Below are 17,345 nucleotides of genomic sequence, written 5' to 3' on the forward strand. Positions count from 1 at the left end.
ATCACACGTTTTCTTTTAGTGTTACACGGAGGACACCAGAGAAAGAGAAGTCTTCTTTTTCGTAAGGCTATTAATGGGCACAGTTAGCTGCCTCCAGGGTTACTGTTTATTATATTTACAAGATATTGTGGAAAGTAAATGCTCCAATATGCAGCTCGTTCTGCTTGCTTATATGGGGCCTGCAGAAATATGACTTCATGTTGACAGCAATTTAGATTCAAAGTAGGGTTTCATCACGTTCAAAATGCACCTAAAATAAATTCAGACACTGGAAATAAAAAGTGTAGTACTTGATAAATATCTCAGCAAAATTATAACAAGGAGACGATATGTAATTTTAGAATAAATGTTATGATTGATAGCAGTGGTAATAACAAGAACAAACTTTATCTTAATTATTATGAGACAGTTTTGCCTTTAGAGGTCTGCAGCATTTTAGTGACAATTTCACGATCTTCAACTTTTCGTCGTATAATTTACCACCCCCATTTAATTAAATTGCTGTTTTTTTCTCATTTCCAGACGGCATTGATTGGCACGTTACGTCGGTATTGATAACTTTAAAAAAAAAAAAAGTCAAGTGCAATGTCTCGGTTTGAAATATTCCGGGACTTGACATCTGCACAGCTCGCACTTGTTTCGTCGCTCCGTTTCTTTGTTTTTGGCACGTTATTCCGCATTATCTCTCTCGATCTTCTTTCTTGTCATTCTTGCTCTTTTCGCTCCGCATTTCTCGTTTGCTTCGCTTAGTTTGGATGACTTTTTTTTTTTTGGGGAGGGGGTGCTGCTGCTACTGCCGCTGATGGGGCGGATAGAGAATGGTAATCAAAGCGTGTGAACGGAGGGAATCCAGCCCAGATATTTAGTGCAGCCAGTGAGGAGAAAAAAAAAAAAAAAAGCTCTTCAATATTCCCCAAGATGGCCGCCGATGTGGGATCGATGTTTCAATATTGGAAGAAATTTGATCTACGGCGGCTTCAGGTTAGTGGTAAACGTTTACCTTTCTGGATAATCTGAAAAGCGACAGGCCGGTGTGCCGGAAAATGACACGAAACGAGCTCGGGAAGCGGGTTTGGGGCACTAAAGGGCTGCTTCTTCCATTGATAGGTATTAGAAATTGATCCCGTTCTGCCTTTGTTCAGTTCAATCATTGATCAGCGGCAGAGCGGCCGTGGAGCCGCCGCGCTATAGCGCTGCCTGTGCGCCCTCCCTCCCCGCTCTGCACTCGCGGCCGCCGCCGTCGCCACCGCCGCCGCACCTGTGCGCCCCTCGCCAACAAACTTTTGCGCTGCGCCTTTTGGACTTTACTTTTTGTGCAGCTGTTATCCTTTTGGAGAGGATAGGTGATGCGGCGACGGAGACCGCCGCTGGGCTCTTTCGTGCACGCCGCCGTGTTATGTGTGTGCGTTGGCTTCTTTTTTTTATTTTTTTTTACTAACCTCCGGCCGTGGCAGTCAGTTTCCTCTTTTTCTGCTTGTTTTATTTGTTTTCCTAATGGTCTGCAGTGTGGCATATTAAGCAACTGCAGCGAAGCCGGTGAAGGTTCCTCACGATTTTGTGGTGTTTGGACACCAGCACGGCGTGAAAGTCGCGCGGAACGAAAGTTGTGTTATTTCACTTCGCTGGACAAGTTTTTTTTTTCCTTTTCTTTAATTGTATTGCCCTGCTGCAGTAGAGATGCTGACTTTTATTCATGTATTTATTTGTTTTTATGTTGCTTTGGATTTCACGCCATTCTCGGCAAATTTAATTGCTTAAGAATAAATATATCGAATGCGCGTGCCCGCGGCGGTAATGTTGTTTAAGGACATGCCGCGTATGTTCAAGGGAAGGCGCGGGCACGCGTACTCCCTACGGTGGGAACCCGGCGCTGTGAACTGTAGGTGCGCGTTCCAGCGCCTGTGTGCACGCACGTGGCGTGTGGACGGGTGGAGGCAAGCGGTGTCACGCAGCTGTGAAAGTGGGGGAAAAGCGACAGCACTCAGCCACAACCTTTTACACGATAAGGTGGCAGCGCTGTTGTTCTGTTACAGTGGGAGTGCGATGGCGGTGTCGTCCCGCGACGGACTGTTTTGAACAAGAGGACAGGCAGTGTGGCGCAATAGAGGATATGGATTTGGACTTTCTGACACTGGCAATGTGGGTTCACATCCCCAAACTGACACCGTGTCACCCTGAGCAAGTCACTTCACTTGCCTGTGCTCCTTGTGGAAGAACTAAAAATGTAACCCGTTGTATCTCAAATGTTATAAGTCACCCTGGATAAAGGTTGCAGCCAAAATAGTAATAATAAGCCAAAGGGCAAACCGTGTTCTTGTTTTGCTTTATTTATAGCATTCGGTGGTCTTCGGTTACTTTCACAGGTACAGTTTGAGGTGCCGCTCTTGTCATGCCACAGTATGCCTTTCCATTTGTCAGCTTTATCGCATTTATCCAAGGTGACTTACAGCATGCCTGATGCAGTTGGTTACACTTTTGTTTTTCCAGTTGGAGCAGACATAGGCAGGTGAAGTGATAGTGCCAGCAGTGGGATTTGAACCCGCATCCATAGGATTTGTAGTCCAGAGCCTTAGCCACTGTGCAACATTGCCTGCCAATTCTTACTGAGATGTGTAGCGTGTTACAGGGGCCTGTAATTTGTAAGGCAACTTTAGTCTTGGCTTTACATCTTAATGTTAAAAGCACATTGGTAAACCGGACCCCCACAACCCAGTACTGGAGTAAGGGGGCTTTAGAATGTTCAATTTCTTTGACAGACTTGCTTGTAATTACCATGTGGGGCACCCACAATGCTGGCTGAAGTATACATTTGTAGGGGTCACCCAATGGCATATGGAATGGAGAAATAAGCGACACGTAATGGAAGAAACCTGATGTATCCTTAACCAGTGGTTCTGACTGGCAAGACTTTCAGAAATACGAGTAGCAACTGCTAATAATTCTTGGAAAAGCATTCTTTATTCAATAATAGGTTCTATACTGACATCAGAGCCATGTGACTGCATGATATTTAGCATTAAACTGTTCATGAGTGCACAGCGTTGCTCGAAGTGTTGGAAGGGAGTGTGGCGCAGAGTGCAGGGGGCTGACAGACACGTGTAAGTGGTATATATAGTGTGTGTATGTCCACCTTAATTAAAGGACAAGCGTCTTTGTGTCTGTCTGGTTGCTGAATCTCTGTCATTCCAAAAGGTGGCACATCGTTAACATTTTTAGAAATAAAATGCGTTGCTTTTGTTGTTCCAACAGATCGTGAATCACATACATTACCATTGCTTTTTTCAGTCCCGCACCAAATGGCATTTAATAGACACATACGCATTGCATTTGTCATTCCAACAGATGGCACATCACAAGCTTTAAAATAGCTCTTACAAGTCACATATATAGGATGGCGAATAGCTGAGACATATGCACTGCGTTTGTCATTCCAACAGATGACGCATCACAAACATTAACACTGTTTTTACAAATCCCATATCAGATGGTGTATAGCAGAGACATATGCACTGCATTTCTCATTCTAACAGATGGTGCATCACAAGCATTAACACTGCTTTTACAAATCTCACATCAAATGGCATAAAGCAGAGACATGCACTCCGTTTGTCCTGGAGATGGCACATCACAAGTATTAACACCACTTACACATGCCAATGGGCATGTAACAAAGACGCATGAATTGTTTTGCCATTCCAACAGTTGACACATCACAAACATTAACACTTCTTTTACAAATCCTATATCAAATGGTATGTAACAGAGAGATATGTGTTGCATTTGTCATTCCAATGGATGGCACATCACAAGCATTAACACTGCTTACAAATCCCATATCAGATGGCGTATAGCAGGGACATATGCACTGCATTTTTCATTCCAGCAGATGGTGCATCACGATCATTAACACTGCTTTTATGTTTCCGAAACCAAATGGCATATAACAGACACATAAGCATTTCATGATGCACTGCAAACATTAACACTGAGGTCTTCATCATTTAGTCTTGGATGGGAAGCACAGCTGGGGTCTCTCACTCTCTCTCTAGATATATATATATATATATATATATATATATATATATATATATATATATATATATATATATATATATACAGTATATATATATAGATGGTTGATAGATAGATACAGTATATACCATGCTGATTTTGTGGCTAGTGGAATAGACCGTTTGTTTATTTTTATACCCTTGTTTGCTATTTCTATTATCATTTTTAATTTTTTTAAGTTCTTCTTCTACATGTTTTGTGTATTTTTAAATTTTTCTTCTCTACTCTATCAACCAGACAGACGCACAGATACCCCAACACACACACACAGATACTTGTCTCTTTATTAAGGTGGATATTGTGATGGGAGGCAAGAATCAGCTGGCATCCCGACTGGGATGGAGGATCAGTTACCCACCTTTGGGCATCTTAATGGATGGAGACCTCTGGTAGATGGGCTTTCTTCCCGGAATTGTTGGGAGAAGAGTAAGGACGGGGCTGACTCCCTTTCCAGGGTCGTCCACTGGGTGGGTGGCAGCATCCCTCTGGTGTAGCTCCTGTTTCGACATCTGCAGGGGTGTATGGGAGTTGTAGTTGAAGAGGTCCTTTTGTGGTGTGACTAGTGGAGGGCTGTTGGGGGGAGACTCCCCCGTTGGATGGACCTATCATGCAGATTGGCCAGAAGTTTGGGTTGAAAGGAGCCATCTGTGTCGAGTGAGGTGGGGTACAAAGCTTGGCTGCAGCATTGTGGTAGAAGATATTTTGTAAATATAAAAAGTCATTTCTAAGATTTGGGGCTCTGTGACCCCCTGGTGGCCACAATATGTAAACACTTGTAAGTTTGCATACTAGTGAAGTGACTTGTGCTGTTTGTCATTGAAAACCGCCCTCTAATATGTGACGCTGAACGTGTCCCTGCCCACTGCTGAACTGCTTGTACAGGGGGTGCACCATAGGCTGTGTTTTGTGGTGACATTTCATGGGTTTAAAGCCCCTAACCCAGGCAAGTACCAAGTACCCCTATCTAGTTTACAATAAAAGTCTTATTTTCCTGTTGTAGCCGACAAAATGCTCTCCGGTGCCGTCAGTGACTAATTACAAGCAGGAATGATTGTTCAGAGGCAGCGTTACTTGCACTTAAGAAGAAGACGAGCAACTGAGTTGTATTAGATTGCCTGACTATGAGGTATATTTTAATTGAAGCTACAAAAAGGGGATCGGGTGGGATCTGCCTTCAACTGTGTCGTTGTCACTGGCAGATCAGAGTGTTTAGATAGTGTGACAGATAGGGGGCGCCACTGAGCCCCAAGCACCGGAGACAACTGACACACAGATGGTCACGGATCCAACACAGAGGTGTTTATTACAAGCTTTCTTCCGGGTCACACAAGCACCAATAAACACACCGCAGTCTTCTTCCTTTCCTCCTTCTGTCTCTTCTACCATCCGTCCACCTCCTTGCAGCGAGGGTTGCCTCCCAGATTCTGTTTATGTCGGACAGGAGTGTTTTTCCAATGACAAGGCACGGCCCAAAGGAACCACCTGAAAAGTAGGGATCATGAATCCTTGCAGCACGCCCTAGTGGCACCCACGAGACCCGGCAGGGCTGACTACAATTCCCATCATGCTCCGCAAGGCTCCACATGGTCATCCTGGGATGCAGCTATCTAGCTGATGGAGGATGAAAATATCCAAACTGTTCAGCTCCCCCCTAAAAACTGTTCCTTTATCTTGTCCTCCCATCCAGAAACTCATCGATAATCTTGCTTGGCACTGACAGCAGGTAACTTTTGATGTTCCCCTGCCAGGCCTAACCCTGTTCTGTCAGTTAAGGGCAAAGAACACGTCTGAATTGAGAATATTTTTCTAGTTGCATAGCTTCACAGTGATCCCGTGTGCCGGGTCAAACCATGTTGCCAATTCCAAGGTGCGGTTTTAATGACATATTAACTCTTGACGGGTAAGCTGGCATCTTGCACTCCTTCAGATTAAACTTTTATTTCCTGGAAAGTCCGGCTTTTATTTATTTCTTTCCCCCTCTATCACGATCTGTCTTTCCCGCGGCCTTTTCCGTCAATGATCGTCGATATTTATTTTGCAAATCCTGCCAATCGAAGTCAGAGAGGCCGGTCTGATTTGTCCACCTGTAAATACCAACCACCGCCGTCTGTACCATGGAGTGAACGGTTAGCTGTGTCGGTGCCTCCGACTCCACGGCGTGTCATCAGGTGACGGGATTTTTCAAAAAAAGTCTTGCAATCTCATCAGCGGCTAATTAAGACGAATCAAAGAAATGGTTTTCTTTCCGTAATGTGAAATATGAGGAAGGCCAGCGGTGCCCCCACACGCACTTCGAATGTGCCGTTGGTTTTTCCCGTCACCTTTTCAGGCCCGCACGCGGTCTTATTTGTGTAATTGTATTCCCTGCTAATGTTTGTAAATGAGCGTCGGGGTGCAGCCGAGCGCCGTGTGATTGATGTCCTGTGTCATCCGGAATGACAAGTGCATGGCGAGCGGCCTACCGCCCGCGGAAAAGCAGGACTGGGGGGCTCAGATGTGACCGGGGCTGTCTGAAGCCCATGTGGGGCCCCATTGTTATTCCAGCCTACGAATATTGTAGCGTGTCACTCATCCGCTCCCAGGAATTTGTACCGTGTCTGTAGAGCCATTGTGCCGTGATGAGGCAGGAGCGCACAACTTCATTCACATTCAGCCAGGCTGCAAATTCAAGAAGAAACGAAACAGCGAGGACGCATCACGCGCCGCTCGCAGATAAATAAATATACACGCACCCTGCCATTCTGCCACCTTGTTCCTCTGCCCGTAAAAATGAACATTGGTGCTGCACGCCTCGGCCTTGTAGGGGGTTGTGTTTTGGTGAAGCGCTTTGGAGGCCCAGGCCGTCGAGACGCTGCCGTGTTTCGTTCGAGAATTCCCAAGCGCATGTCATTATCAGATGGAATTGCGGTGGCACACGGGCCGTTTGTGCTTCGGGAACTGAAGTGACGCGCCAGTCCTCCCTGGTTTGCGGCTTCAAGCTGAAGAGTGCAAATTCATTCGTGTCTCGAACGGGCCCGTCAAGAACACCCACCATTTCCGCTGGAGTGTCAGTGTAGCATTTGGAACTACGTAACGGAATTCTGTGTGCTGTAGCAGGAGAACGGGCAGTACGACCAGATTGGGGGGAATAGTTCGTTACCCGGATGGGAGGCCACTGCAGTGATGCAAGCGGGCAAAGAAATAAATTTGCACCCTGGCCGGCACCCCCTTCAGGAATGATGGGTCCCCCACCGGGCATGAAGCCACCCATGGGAATGCCTCCTCCAGGAATGAGGCGCCCAGCACTTGGAATGAGAGGTCCACCTCCGCCAGGCCTGCATCCACCTAGGCCTCAAGTGAACAGATTGCACTAAGGGGCTCTTCATACTCTACAGGAAAACCCAATAGTTTCCTTATTTGTTGTAAAGTGGGACTGGTGGGCTTCACAAGCTACATTCCATTCTTTCTTTACTTGTAAAATTTTAATAAAATTTGACGGGTGGTTTACTAAAAGAATAAATTAAAAAAATGTAGCATTTGGAACTACATAACATAATTCAATGAGTTGTAGCAGGAAAACGGGTGTCCCGGCCGGATCGGGGGGATAGTTCATTACCCGGACGGGTGGCCAATGCAGTGACGCAAGCGGGCAAAGAAATAAACTTCCACCCTGGGCGGTGTGACTGAATGAACGGACGGAGAAAAGCCAAGGATAGGGTTCCATTCCCCCGTGCACAAAGTGGCTGTGGTCCTCGTGTGGTAACCCGTGGGGTGCTTGGGACTGGGAGTCCAGAAGTACAGCCCTTTCGGGGTCCCTGGGAATATTTTGAAGCGTACATATAGGAGGGCAAGCAGAATGAACTAAAGGCCTGTTTGAAGCTTCTGAGGACCGCAGGTATTTTAGGTCACTACTGTGTACCGTATGTGGTGTCGGTTAATAGATATGGGGGTCAATAGAGGGCGCTGTCTTTGGTTGGCTGTCACCTCCCTACTTTTTTCTATGGCCTGGAAGTGCCAGCGTGACACCAGAGACATTCCCAGGTCGGACGTTCATTTGAGTCAGAAGTCGGGAGGCAGCGGGCAACACTCAGCGGAGGTGCAGGTGCTTTGCTGCGTCATCGTTGGATGTCTTGTGGCTGATTTTGCAGAGGAGGTTGTGAAGACGTGCTTTGGGAGAATAAAATAAATCCATTGTTCAGTCACTACAACGTGTGGCGGTGTCACTGTGTCTTGGATTTGGGGCTCAGTGGCGTCCCCTTGTGGTCACAGTATTAAATTCTTAAGAATACCAAACACCCTCTGAGCTGCTTTGCCATGCATGTGGGGCCATAAATACATTTTCGCAGTGTTGGTGGCGTCTTTCGTTTCAATTATCGTGGTATATTCTGGGCTGAACATTTACATTATGTGTTTTTGTTTTGAAAGTCTTACGTTCAGTATTAGCTGTACTTGAGTGTCACGTGACCAATTCAGTGTGCGGCCATTCCAATATGGTGGCAAGGGCTTCTCCCGCTGTCTGTCGGTAGATTCACCAATGATCTCTCTGAGGCATTTACGCGTTTTTAATGCAAGTAGGCCCTGACGTCAGGTATTTTTGGGGACTTGGATTTTTGCTTTTCCCCTCTGGTTTTGGTATCTCGATCCTTTCGCTTGCCTCATTGCTCAATTCTGAGTTTTTGCCTGTCTGGACGGTTCACTGGTGTAATGTGAACACATCTGTCCTCTGAAGGGGCACGCATGCGCACTTTCATACGTCTGTGCACGAGACATCTGCGTCACCGACAAGGAAAACGTGGCATTTGTGAGACGACTGGTGGTATTAACACTGACAAAATGGTAGCTAGTCTGTGTGTCACATTTTGCTCTTGAGGATGGCAAACGCAAGACAATTAGGTGGAGAAGGTAAAAGAAAGAACACACGGCTCGCTTTTACTGTTCTCACAGCTATTGCTGGCACTGCTGCGCCAGGATGTGTGTGGGTACGAGAAAGGAGCCAGCGATGGGGGAGGGGGGGGACTGTGACTCCTGTCACAGCTGTAGCTCTCCTCCATTGTTGTCAGCCAATGCGTATAGGCAACAATAAAGATGAATGTCACATGGCCACAAATTGAATACGTATCTGATTTGGGACCACATATGAAACGGAGTCAAGTCTGATTTGAAAAGATGGGATTTCTGTGTCCCCACAGCCCTGAAAACATCAGATTTGTGTCACATTGTGGCAAAAAAATGTGATTTGAGCCACTTCAGCCTGGTAATGTTAACATAGTCCTTGTGTGGGCAAATGAAATTTGAAATGTAAGCAATCAGCGCAGACCTCAATGTTAACACTTGCCGTGCACCACCGGTTGAAATGTATTTTGTAATGCATCCTGTAATACAATGCACTGCTTCGAATGTTTATGATGTGCCAACTGTTAGAATGACTAATGCAATTCATATGTCTTTGTTATGTGCCATTTGGTGTTGGAGTTGTAAGGTTTGTGATGCACCATCTGTTGGAAGGATAAATGCATTTTTGTGTCTCTGTTATATGCAGTTTGGTGTGGAATTGATAAAAGCAGCTGTAATGTTTGTGATGCACCATCTGTTGGAAGGATAAATGCAGTTTATATGTCTTTGTTATATGACATTTGGTATGGGATTTCTTAAAAGCAGTGTTAATGTTTGTGATGTGTCAACTGTTGGAATGGCAAAAACAGGTCATGTGCCGTTGTTACATGCAGTGTGGTAGGGGATTTGTACTTGCAGAAGCAGTGTTAATGTTTGTGATGCGCCATCTGTTGGAATGACAAATGCAATTCATGTGTCTTTATTATATGCCATTTGTTATAGGATTCGTAAAGGCAGCGTTAGTGTTTGTAAAGTGCTAACTGTTGGAATGAGAAAAGCAATGCATATGTCTCACTTTTATGCCATTGGGTGTGGAATTCATTAAAGCAGTGTTAATGCTTGTGCTGCACATTCTGTTGGAGTGACAAATACAATGCATATGTCTCTCTTATATGCCATTTGGTATAAGATTTGTAGAAGAAGTGTTAATTTATGTGATGCTTCAAGTATTGGAGAGGTAAAAACAATTCATGTGCCTTTCTTATATGCCCTTTGGCATGTGTTGTGTAGAAGCAGTGTTAATGTTTGTGCTGCACCATCTGTTGGAATGATAAATGCATTTATATGTCTTTGCTATATGCCATTTGATATGGAATTCGTAGACACAGTGTTAATATTTGTGATGCGCCAATCGTTGGAATGACAAATGCAATGCATATGCCTCTTGTCAGGGATGCCAGGGGCAACGACCCGGCCGGGACGCTGTGAGGGACCGGAAGAGGGTCAAAGTCCACCCTGGATCACGTGGGGGCCGCCTTCCTGGTTGTTCTGGGGGCCACGGGTTGAGGGCATGGAAGAGAGAGCTGCCGGGAGGACAGCTGGCACTTCCGCCACGCTGGGGAGTGGCCAAGCGAGGAATGCCTGGAACACCTGGTGCTCATCCGGGGACTGCATAAAAGGGGCCGTCTCCATTCATTCAGCGCTGGAGTTGGGAGGAGGCAGGACGAAGCACAGAGGAGGTGTGGAGGCGGCCCGAAGAGAGGCATTTGTGGCCAGGACTGAATATTGGGGTTTGTGCACATGGGACTGGGTCTGAGTGACCATTATTTGTAAATATTATTGTACATAATAAACGTGTGGTGGTGAGTAACAACATGTCCGCCTGTCGTTGTCCGGGTCGGCTCCACACTCTGTTTCATGACTTTTCACATGGGATTTGTAGAAGCAGTGTTAATGTTTGTGATGCGGCATCTGTTGGAATGATAAATGCAATTTATATGTCTTTGCTATATGCCATTTGATATGGAATTCGTAGACACAGTGTTAATGTTTGTGATGCGCCAACCGTTGGAATGACAAACACAATGCATATGCCTCTGTTTCATGCCTTTTCGCATGGGATTTGTAGAAGCAGATTTAATGTTTGTGATACGCCAACTGTTGGAACAATACATGCATCTGTTGGAAAGACAGGATATAGCAACCGGCCGAATACATAGGTAGACATTTATCCTTTTATTAAGGTGGATATAATATTTTTGAAAGGTTTATTTTACCACAACGTGCACATTTTTCTGGGGTAGCTGCAGTGATATGGGAGTGAAATGTTTTTCACTGATTTTTGTACTTTGAGGCCTTTGCCCTCGAGAGGCGTTCTTTTAAAGGTTTAGGCTGGTCGCATTGTTCATTTGCCCCTCTGTGTTTTCGGCTGGGTGTTCATGGCCAGGCCACTTGGAGCGAGTGTAGCGGGCATGTGCAGTAAGTTCGTCCCTTCAAGATGTTTTATGACCGTCTGCTAACTGCGCGGTGTCTGACGGAAGTCTGGGAGGCTTCTTCTCAAAGTCTTTTTCTGTTTTCGGCCTGGGTGTTGGGAGTGCTGTAGTTCGCTGGCTTGGCGAAGTGCACACGCTAGAGCAAAATGAAGTCCGAGCCTGCTGGATGTTTCCGAGGGCAGCAGATATTTTAGGGCACTACTGTCCTCTATGGCTCCATTAACGGATGCGCAGAGCCATTTTGTTTGTAGCACGTTTCAAGGGGTGGTCTGCAGGTGGAATGCACTGCTCGGTGAGTACGCGAGGAGGAATCTCTGCTACAGAAACGCTGGGCCACGAGGTGCGACAGCAATTACGTTACCCCCTTTAAAAAGACTTCCCTCCACCTCTGATGGATGCCAGGGCTATTGATTATCAGCCTTTTCCGATGTACACGCCTGAACGGCTTTATTGATGAATTGATTTATGGACTGCTTGCACCCGGTTTTGGTGTAGGGGGGGTGATTGCTGACCACTGAAATCAATGAAGCTTATCTTCCTTTTTTACAGCCCCTGGTGTTTCTGTTTTTCAGAGCGGTTTGGGGTCCGCGACCCCTTGCATTCATTCTGTATGCCTGCCAGCTATCTTCTGCAAGGGGAAGACATTTATTAAAAAGTAGAAAATCGCTCCAGCTGGCCTGATTTGGTGGGGGGGAGGAAGGGCCGCTCGCTGCTTCTCGATTTATTATGTAACCTTTGGGGGGGGGTGTCAGTCATATCATTGAGAGATTAGGTTGGGGAAAGCATATGTGCTCGCTGTTTGTTGGATGCTTTGTAGGCCTGGCGTGCCTGAATGTGAACGCCGGAGATGATGACTCACTGGCACCAATAGAGGGGAGGCCTTGAAGCCTCAAGGTACTCGTCAGGGACCCATCAGCCCACTTCGGCCGCCTTGACTCTCCGAGACGCAAGCAAACAATTTAAAAGAGATTTGTTTATTCTCGGTGACAATGGGACTTGGGAGTGTGTGGAATCCAGAGCTAACCACAAAACTGGGGCAGCTAAATGAATAAATCTCCGGGTTCGAGATGCACAGGCCGCCTGCCTCCTGAATCATTCCCCCTCGTGCTTGGAGATCTGCGGCCATCTGGAAGATTCTCTGGCCGGTGAGCCACAGGGTGGAATGGGGTGTACATCACAGGAAGGGAAAGAAATAAGAAATGAGGGGATGTTTGTGAGGGTCAATTTGTCTGTACCTCTTGTGGTCAGCTAGGGGGCACCACAGGGCCACAAACACGGCAGGCACAGACACGTCCCAGGTTCAAAACAAAGGCTTTTATTTTAAAACAAACACCATCTCCACTGCTTAGGCGAGTGCTGCCCATCTCCTCCCCTGGCATGGACGAGGCAGTGCGGCGTCCCAGTCCCGTATGATGTACTTCCAGAATACGTTTAAATTCACCTCAGTCTCCAAGAAGAACACTCGTCCCTTACGCAGGATGTGATTTATGGACTTGGCCACTAAAGAAAGGTTCTCCTGTACTCTTAGCACTCCTAGCATTTCCTGGGTCTTGACACTTTTTAAAGTTTGCTGGGTGCTGGAGAGGTGAGAGAATTTCACAGGTGCCATTTGTGCTGGTTAGCTGCCTGTAGGGGACTAAAGTTAGTTTGCAGACCATTAGACTGGTGCTATGGACCGGGCTTAAGGCACACATTTCATCTCGCCGTTCACTTGGAGCAGACTGCACCAGCAGCATTGCATGATCTCTAATGGCTCTCTTCCTGCATCTATTACCGGGACCAGACAGCGTTACCTTTCCTGCGTTGCAGTCATTTAGCTCTGTGTCAGATGCCTCGTTACTTGGCTGTCATGAGTAAATAACACGCCTATTGATAGTTAGAAGGCTTCTGAAATAAAAGTATGGGAAAGAGATTAGTCCGCGACGCGAGCAGGGAACGTTTAGAAGACATACTCGGCTTGAATCAACACACTCACACCCCTCAGAAGAGTCACCAGAGCTGTAAGAAATACAAATGAAGGGTACAGGAACAATTATAACAAGTGCCCGTGACCCGGAGATCTCCAGAGGTCCATACATTTGCTAGACTGTCTCTCTGGGTCGATTGACGCTTCCTGGTTTGTCTTTTTGGATCTGCGGTGAGGTTGTAGCTTAGACTGCATTAGACCGATATATATATAGATAAATGAAAGGCATTATATAAGAGAAAGATAGGTAAGGCACTAGATAAGAGTTACATAGATAGGTGAAAGGTACTGTATTATAGAGAGCTAGGTGAAAGGCACTATATAATAGATAGATAGATATGAAAGACACTATATAATAGAGAGGTGAAAGGCACTATAGTATATAATAAATAGATATGAAAGGCACTATATAATAGATAAATAGGTGAAAGGCACTATAGTATATAATAGATATGAAAGGCACTATATAATTAATAGGTAAAAGGCACTATATAAAAGATAGATAGATATGAAAGGGATTATATAATAGATAAATAGGTGAAAGGCACTATAGTATATAATAGATACAGTGGTGTGAAAAACTATTTGCCCCTTCCTGATTTCTTATTCTTTTGCATGTTTGTCACACAAAATGTTTCTGATCATCAAACACATTTAACCATTAGTCAAATATAACACAAGTAAACACAAAATGCAGTTTTTAAATGATGGTTTTATTATTTAGGAGAAAAAATCCAAACCTACATGGCCCTGTGTGAAAAAGTAATTGCCCCTGAACCTAATAACTGGTTGGGCCACCCTTAGCAGCAATAACTGCAATCAAGCGTTTGCGATAACTTGCAATGAGTCTTTTACAGCGCCTGGAGGAATTTTGGCCCACTCATCTTTGCAGAATTGTTGTAATTCAGCTTTATTTGAGGGTTTTCTAGCATGAACCGCCTTTTTAAGGTCATGCCATAGCATCTCAATTGATTCAGGTCAGGACTTTGACTAGGCCACTCCAAAGTCTTCATTTTGTTTTTCTTCAGCCATTCAGAGGTGGATTTGCTGGTGTGTTTTGGGTCATTGTCCTGTTGCAGCACCCAAGATCGCTTCAGCTTGAGTTGACGAACAGATGGCGGACATTCTCCTTCAGGATTTTTGGTAGACAGTAGAATTCATGGTTCCATCTATCACAGCAAGCCTTCCAGGTCCTGAAGCAGCAAAACAACCCCAGACCATCACACTACCACCACCATATTTTACTGTTGGTATGATGTTCTTTTCTGAAATGCTGTGTTCCTTTTACGCCAGATGTAACGGACATTTGCCTTCCAAAAGTTCAACTTTTGTCTCATCAGTCCACAAGGTATTTTCCCAAAAGTCTTGGCAATCATTGAGATGTTTCTTAGCAAAATTGAGACGAGCCCTAATGTTCTTTTGCTTAACAGTGGTTTGCGTCTTGGAAATCTGCCATGCAGGCCGTTTTGCCCAGTCTCTTTCTTATGGTGGAGTCGTGAACACTGACCTTAATTGAGGCAAGTGAGGCCTGCAGTTCTTTAGACGTTGTCCTGGGGTCTTTGTGACCTCTCGGATGAGTCGCCTCTGCGCTCTTGGGGTAATTTTGGTCGGCCGCCACTCCTGGGAAGGTTCACCACTGTTCCATGTTTTTGCCATTTGTGGATAATGGCTCTCACTGTGGTTCGCTGGAGTCCCAAAGCTTTAGAAATGGCTTTATAACCTTTACCAGACTGATAGATCTCAATTACTTCTGTTCTCATTTGTTCCTGAATTTCTTTGGATCTTGGCATGATGTCTAGCTTTTGAGGTGCTTTTGGTCTACTTCTCTGTGTCAGGCAGCTCCTATTTAAGTGATTTCTTGATTGAAACAGGTGTGGCAGTAATCAGGCCTGGGGTGGCTACGGAAATTGAACTCAGGTGTGATACACCACAGTTAGGTGATTTTTAACAAGGGGCAATTACTTTTTCACACAGGGCCATGTAGGTTTGGATTTTTTTCTCCCTAAATAATAAAACCATCATTTAAAACTGGATTTTGTGTTTACTTGTGTTATATTTGACTAATGGTTAAATGTGTTTGATGATCAGAAACATTTTGTGTGACAAACATGCAAAAGAATAAGAAATCAGGAAGGGGCAAATAGTTTTTCACACCACTGTAGATATGAAAGGCACTATATAATTGATAGGTAAAAGGCACTATATAAAAGATAGATATGAAAGGCACTATATAATAGATAAATAGGTGAAAGGCACTATAGTATATAATAGATATGAAAGGCACTATATAATTGATAGGTAAAAGGCACTATATAATAGATAGATAGATAGACATAGGAAAGGCGCTATGTAAGAGAAAGATAGGTAAGGCATTATATAAGAAATATATATGGCACCCAACGGACAGTTTAACCCATTCACATGATTGGCCACAGGCTTTTGAAAATGTCAACCACTTCTCGACTCTAAAGGAAACGGCGTCACTGGACATGCCGATGGTTGGGCTCTCTCTTACAAAGAGAATTAGGGGTAAGTAGTCTTCATGATTTACCGTTGTGTGGTTTTATTTTGGGTTCTTCCACTAAAGGTTTCCTGCTATGCTTTGGTCGTTGGCCGTTTAGTTGTGTTTGTTGCCATACGATATTGAGACTTTAGAAACTGCAAATGAGCAGGACAACGGTGGGACTCAGCGTACGGTACACTGCCATCGATGAACAACGTGATGGCGACATCAGAAAATCGGATTTATGAGACTACACTTGCTATAAGTCAAATGACTGAAATTCTAATGTGGCCGAAATCCTTGCAATCGTACGTCAGCAGTTGTGAGATGACGGGCCATGAGGTTGAAATTCGATTGAGAAAATCATCGTACATCGTGTCAGAATCGCATAGTCCACTACTGGGACTTGATGTCCGGGCTCCGGGATGACAGAACGGTTGCTCTCTCTTATCAGTTTTTGAAAAGTAAATAACGTCCTCATGGACTGCATGAATGTCAGACTCTTGTTGTTGTTTGTAGACCAGACAGTAAGCGGTGTGTGACTTGTATGGGCTGTCCCAACAGCTTTGCATGATGACCCGTTCAGATGACACAAGCTTGTGTTGTGTCTAATAAACGTGGAAGGGAGAGTCAAGTGTCAGTTAAAAAGGGGGTCCACAGCAGATCAACAACCCAAGCGTAAGTAGGCCCCACACTAACCAGGATTGGAGGTCTGGTTGGATTAAATGCAGTCGTGTGAAAAAGAAAGTGTACCCTCTTACAGTGTCTCTGGTTCTTACGTATCAGGTGTGGACCAGGGTGGGCATACCAAGTCCCCAAACCTGCCACAGACAAGACACAGGACACAAGTGCTGCAACGCACAGGTGATTTTATTTGTGTGAAACTCTTCCCAAAGAGTTTCCCACCATAAAGCACAGTTCAATAAGCACAAAGCACTCGGCCATCTTCTTCTTCTCCTCTCTCTCTCTCTGTCTCTGCCTGTCTTCTCCCTCCCTCCCGACTCTCGCTTCTGGCGCACTGGCAGCTGTTGGATTTGTCCAGAAGCACTTCCGGGTAAGGTGGAAGCCTGATGGCAGAGGTTTCAGGGCTCTCTGCAGCACCCTCTGGTGGCACCCCCAGGACCAACCGGATGAATCAAGCCAAGCACATGATCACATCTTGATTGCAGATTTTCTTATGGTCTTACATTAAATTGGTAAATGCTGCTAGTTGCTCTTCCCAAAAGATTCCCAGGACACACGCTGTTTCCTGGTGTAAAGCTGGTTTGATCGGGTTATGGCAGTGTCCCACCTAAAGCTGTGCGTCAGCGATTTGGTGTGTTCCCCCCAGCTTGGTGGTCAACACCATACTGATGAAAGGAAGTCTAAATTGTACGCACTTGCTGCTCCGCCTTTCCTGTCTCCTTGAACGCTCCTTCTGGTTTATTTTCGTTACGCACGTCATCTGTCCTTTAAGATGGTGCCACCTGCTGGGAGCGTGGGGAGCTATCAGGTGAAGACC

General features: G+C 45.4%; 1 protein-coding gene across 1 annotated transcript in view; it reads left to right on the plus strand.

Annotated features, from left to right (window-relative positions):
- Window positions 1–480: 480 nt before the first annotated feature.
- Window positions 481–17,345, plus strand: part of LOC120540967 (homeobox protein cut-like 2) — a 145,859-nt gene continuing 128,994 nt past the window's right edge. The window contains exon 1 of the mRNA XM_039772174.1: window positions 481–981. Within this exon, the coding sequence (XP_039628108.1) occupies window positions 919–981 (63 nt within the window). The 5' untranslated portion in view covers window positions 481–918. The remainder of the gene's footprint in view (window positions 982–17,345) is intronic.

This window comes from Polypterus senegalus, chromosome 12 (assembly GCF_016835505.1).
Source record: "Polypterus senegalus isolate Bchr_013 chromosome 12, ASM1683550v1, whole genome shotgun sequence".
In the NCBI taxonomy this organism is placed as follows: domain Eukaryota; kingdom Metazoa; phylum Chordata; class Cladistia; order Polypteriformes; family Polypteridae; genus Polypterus; species Polypterus senegalus.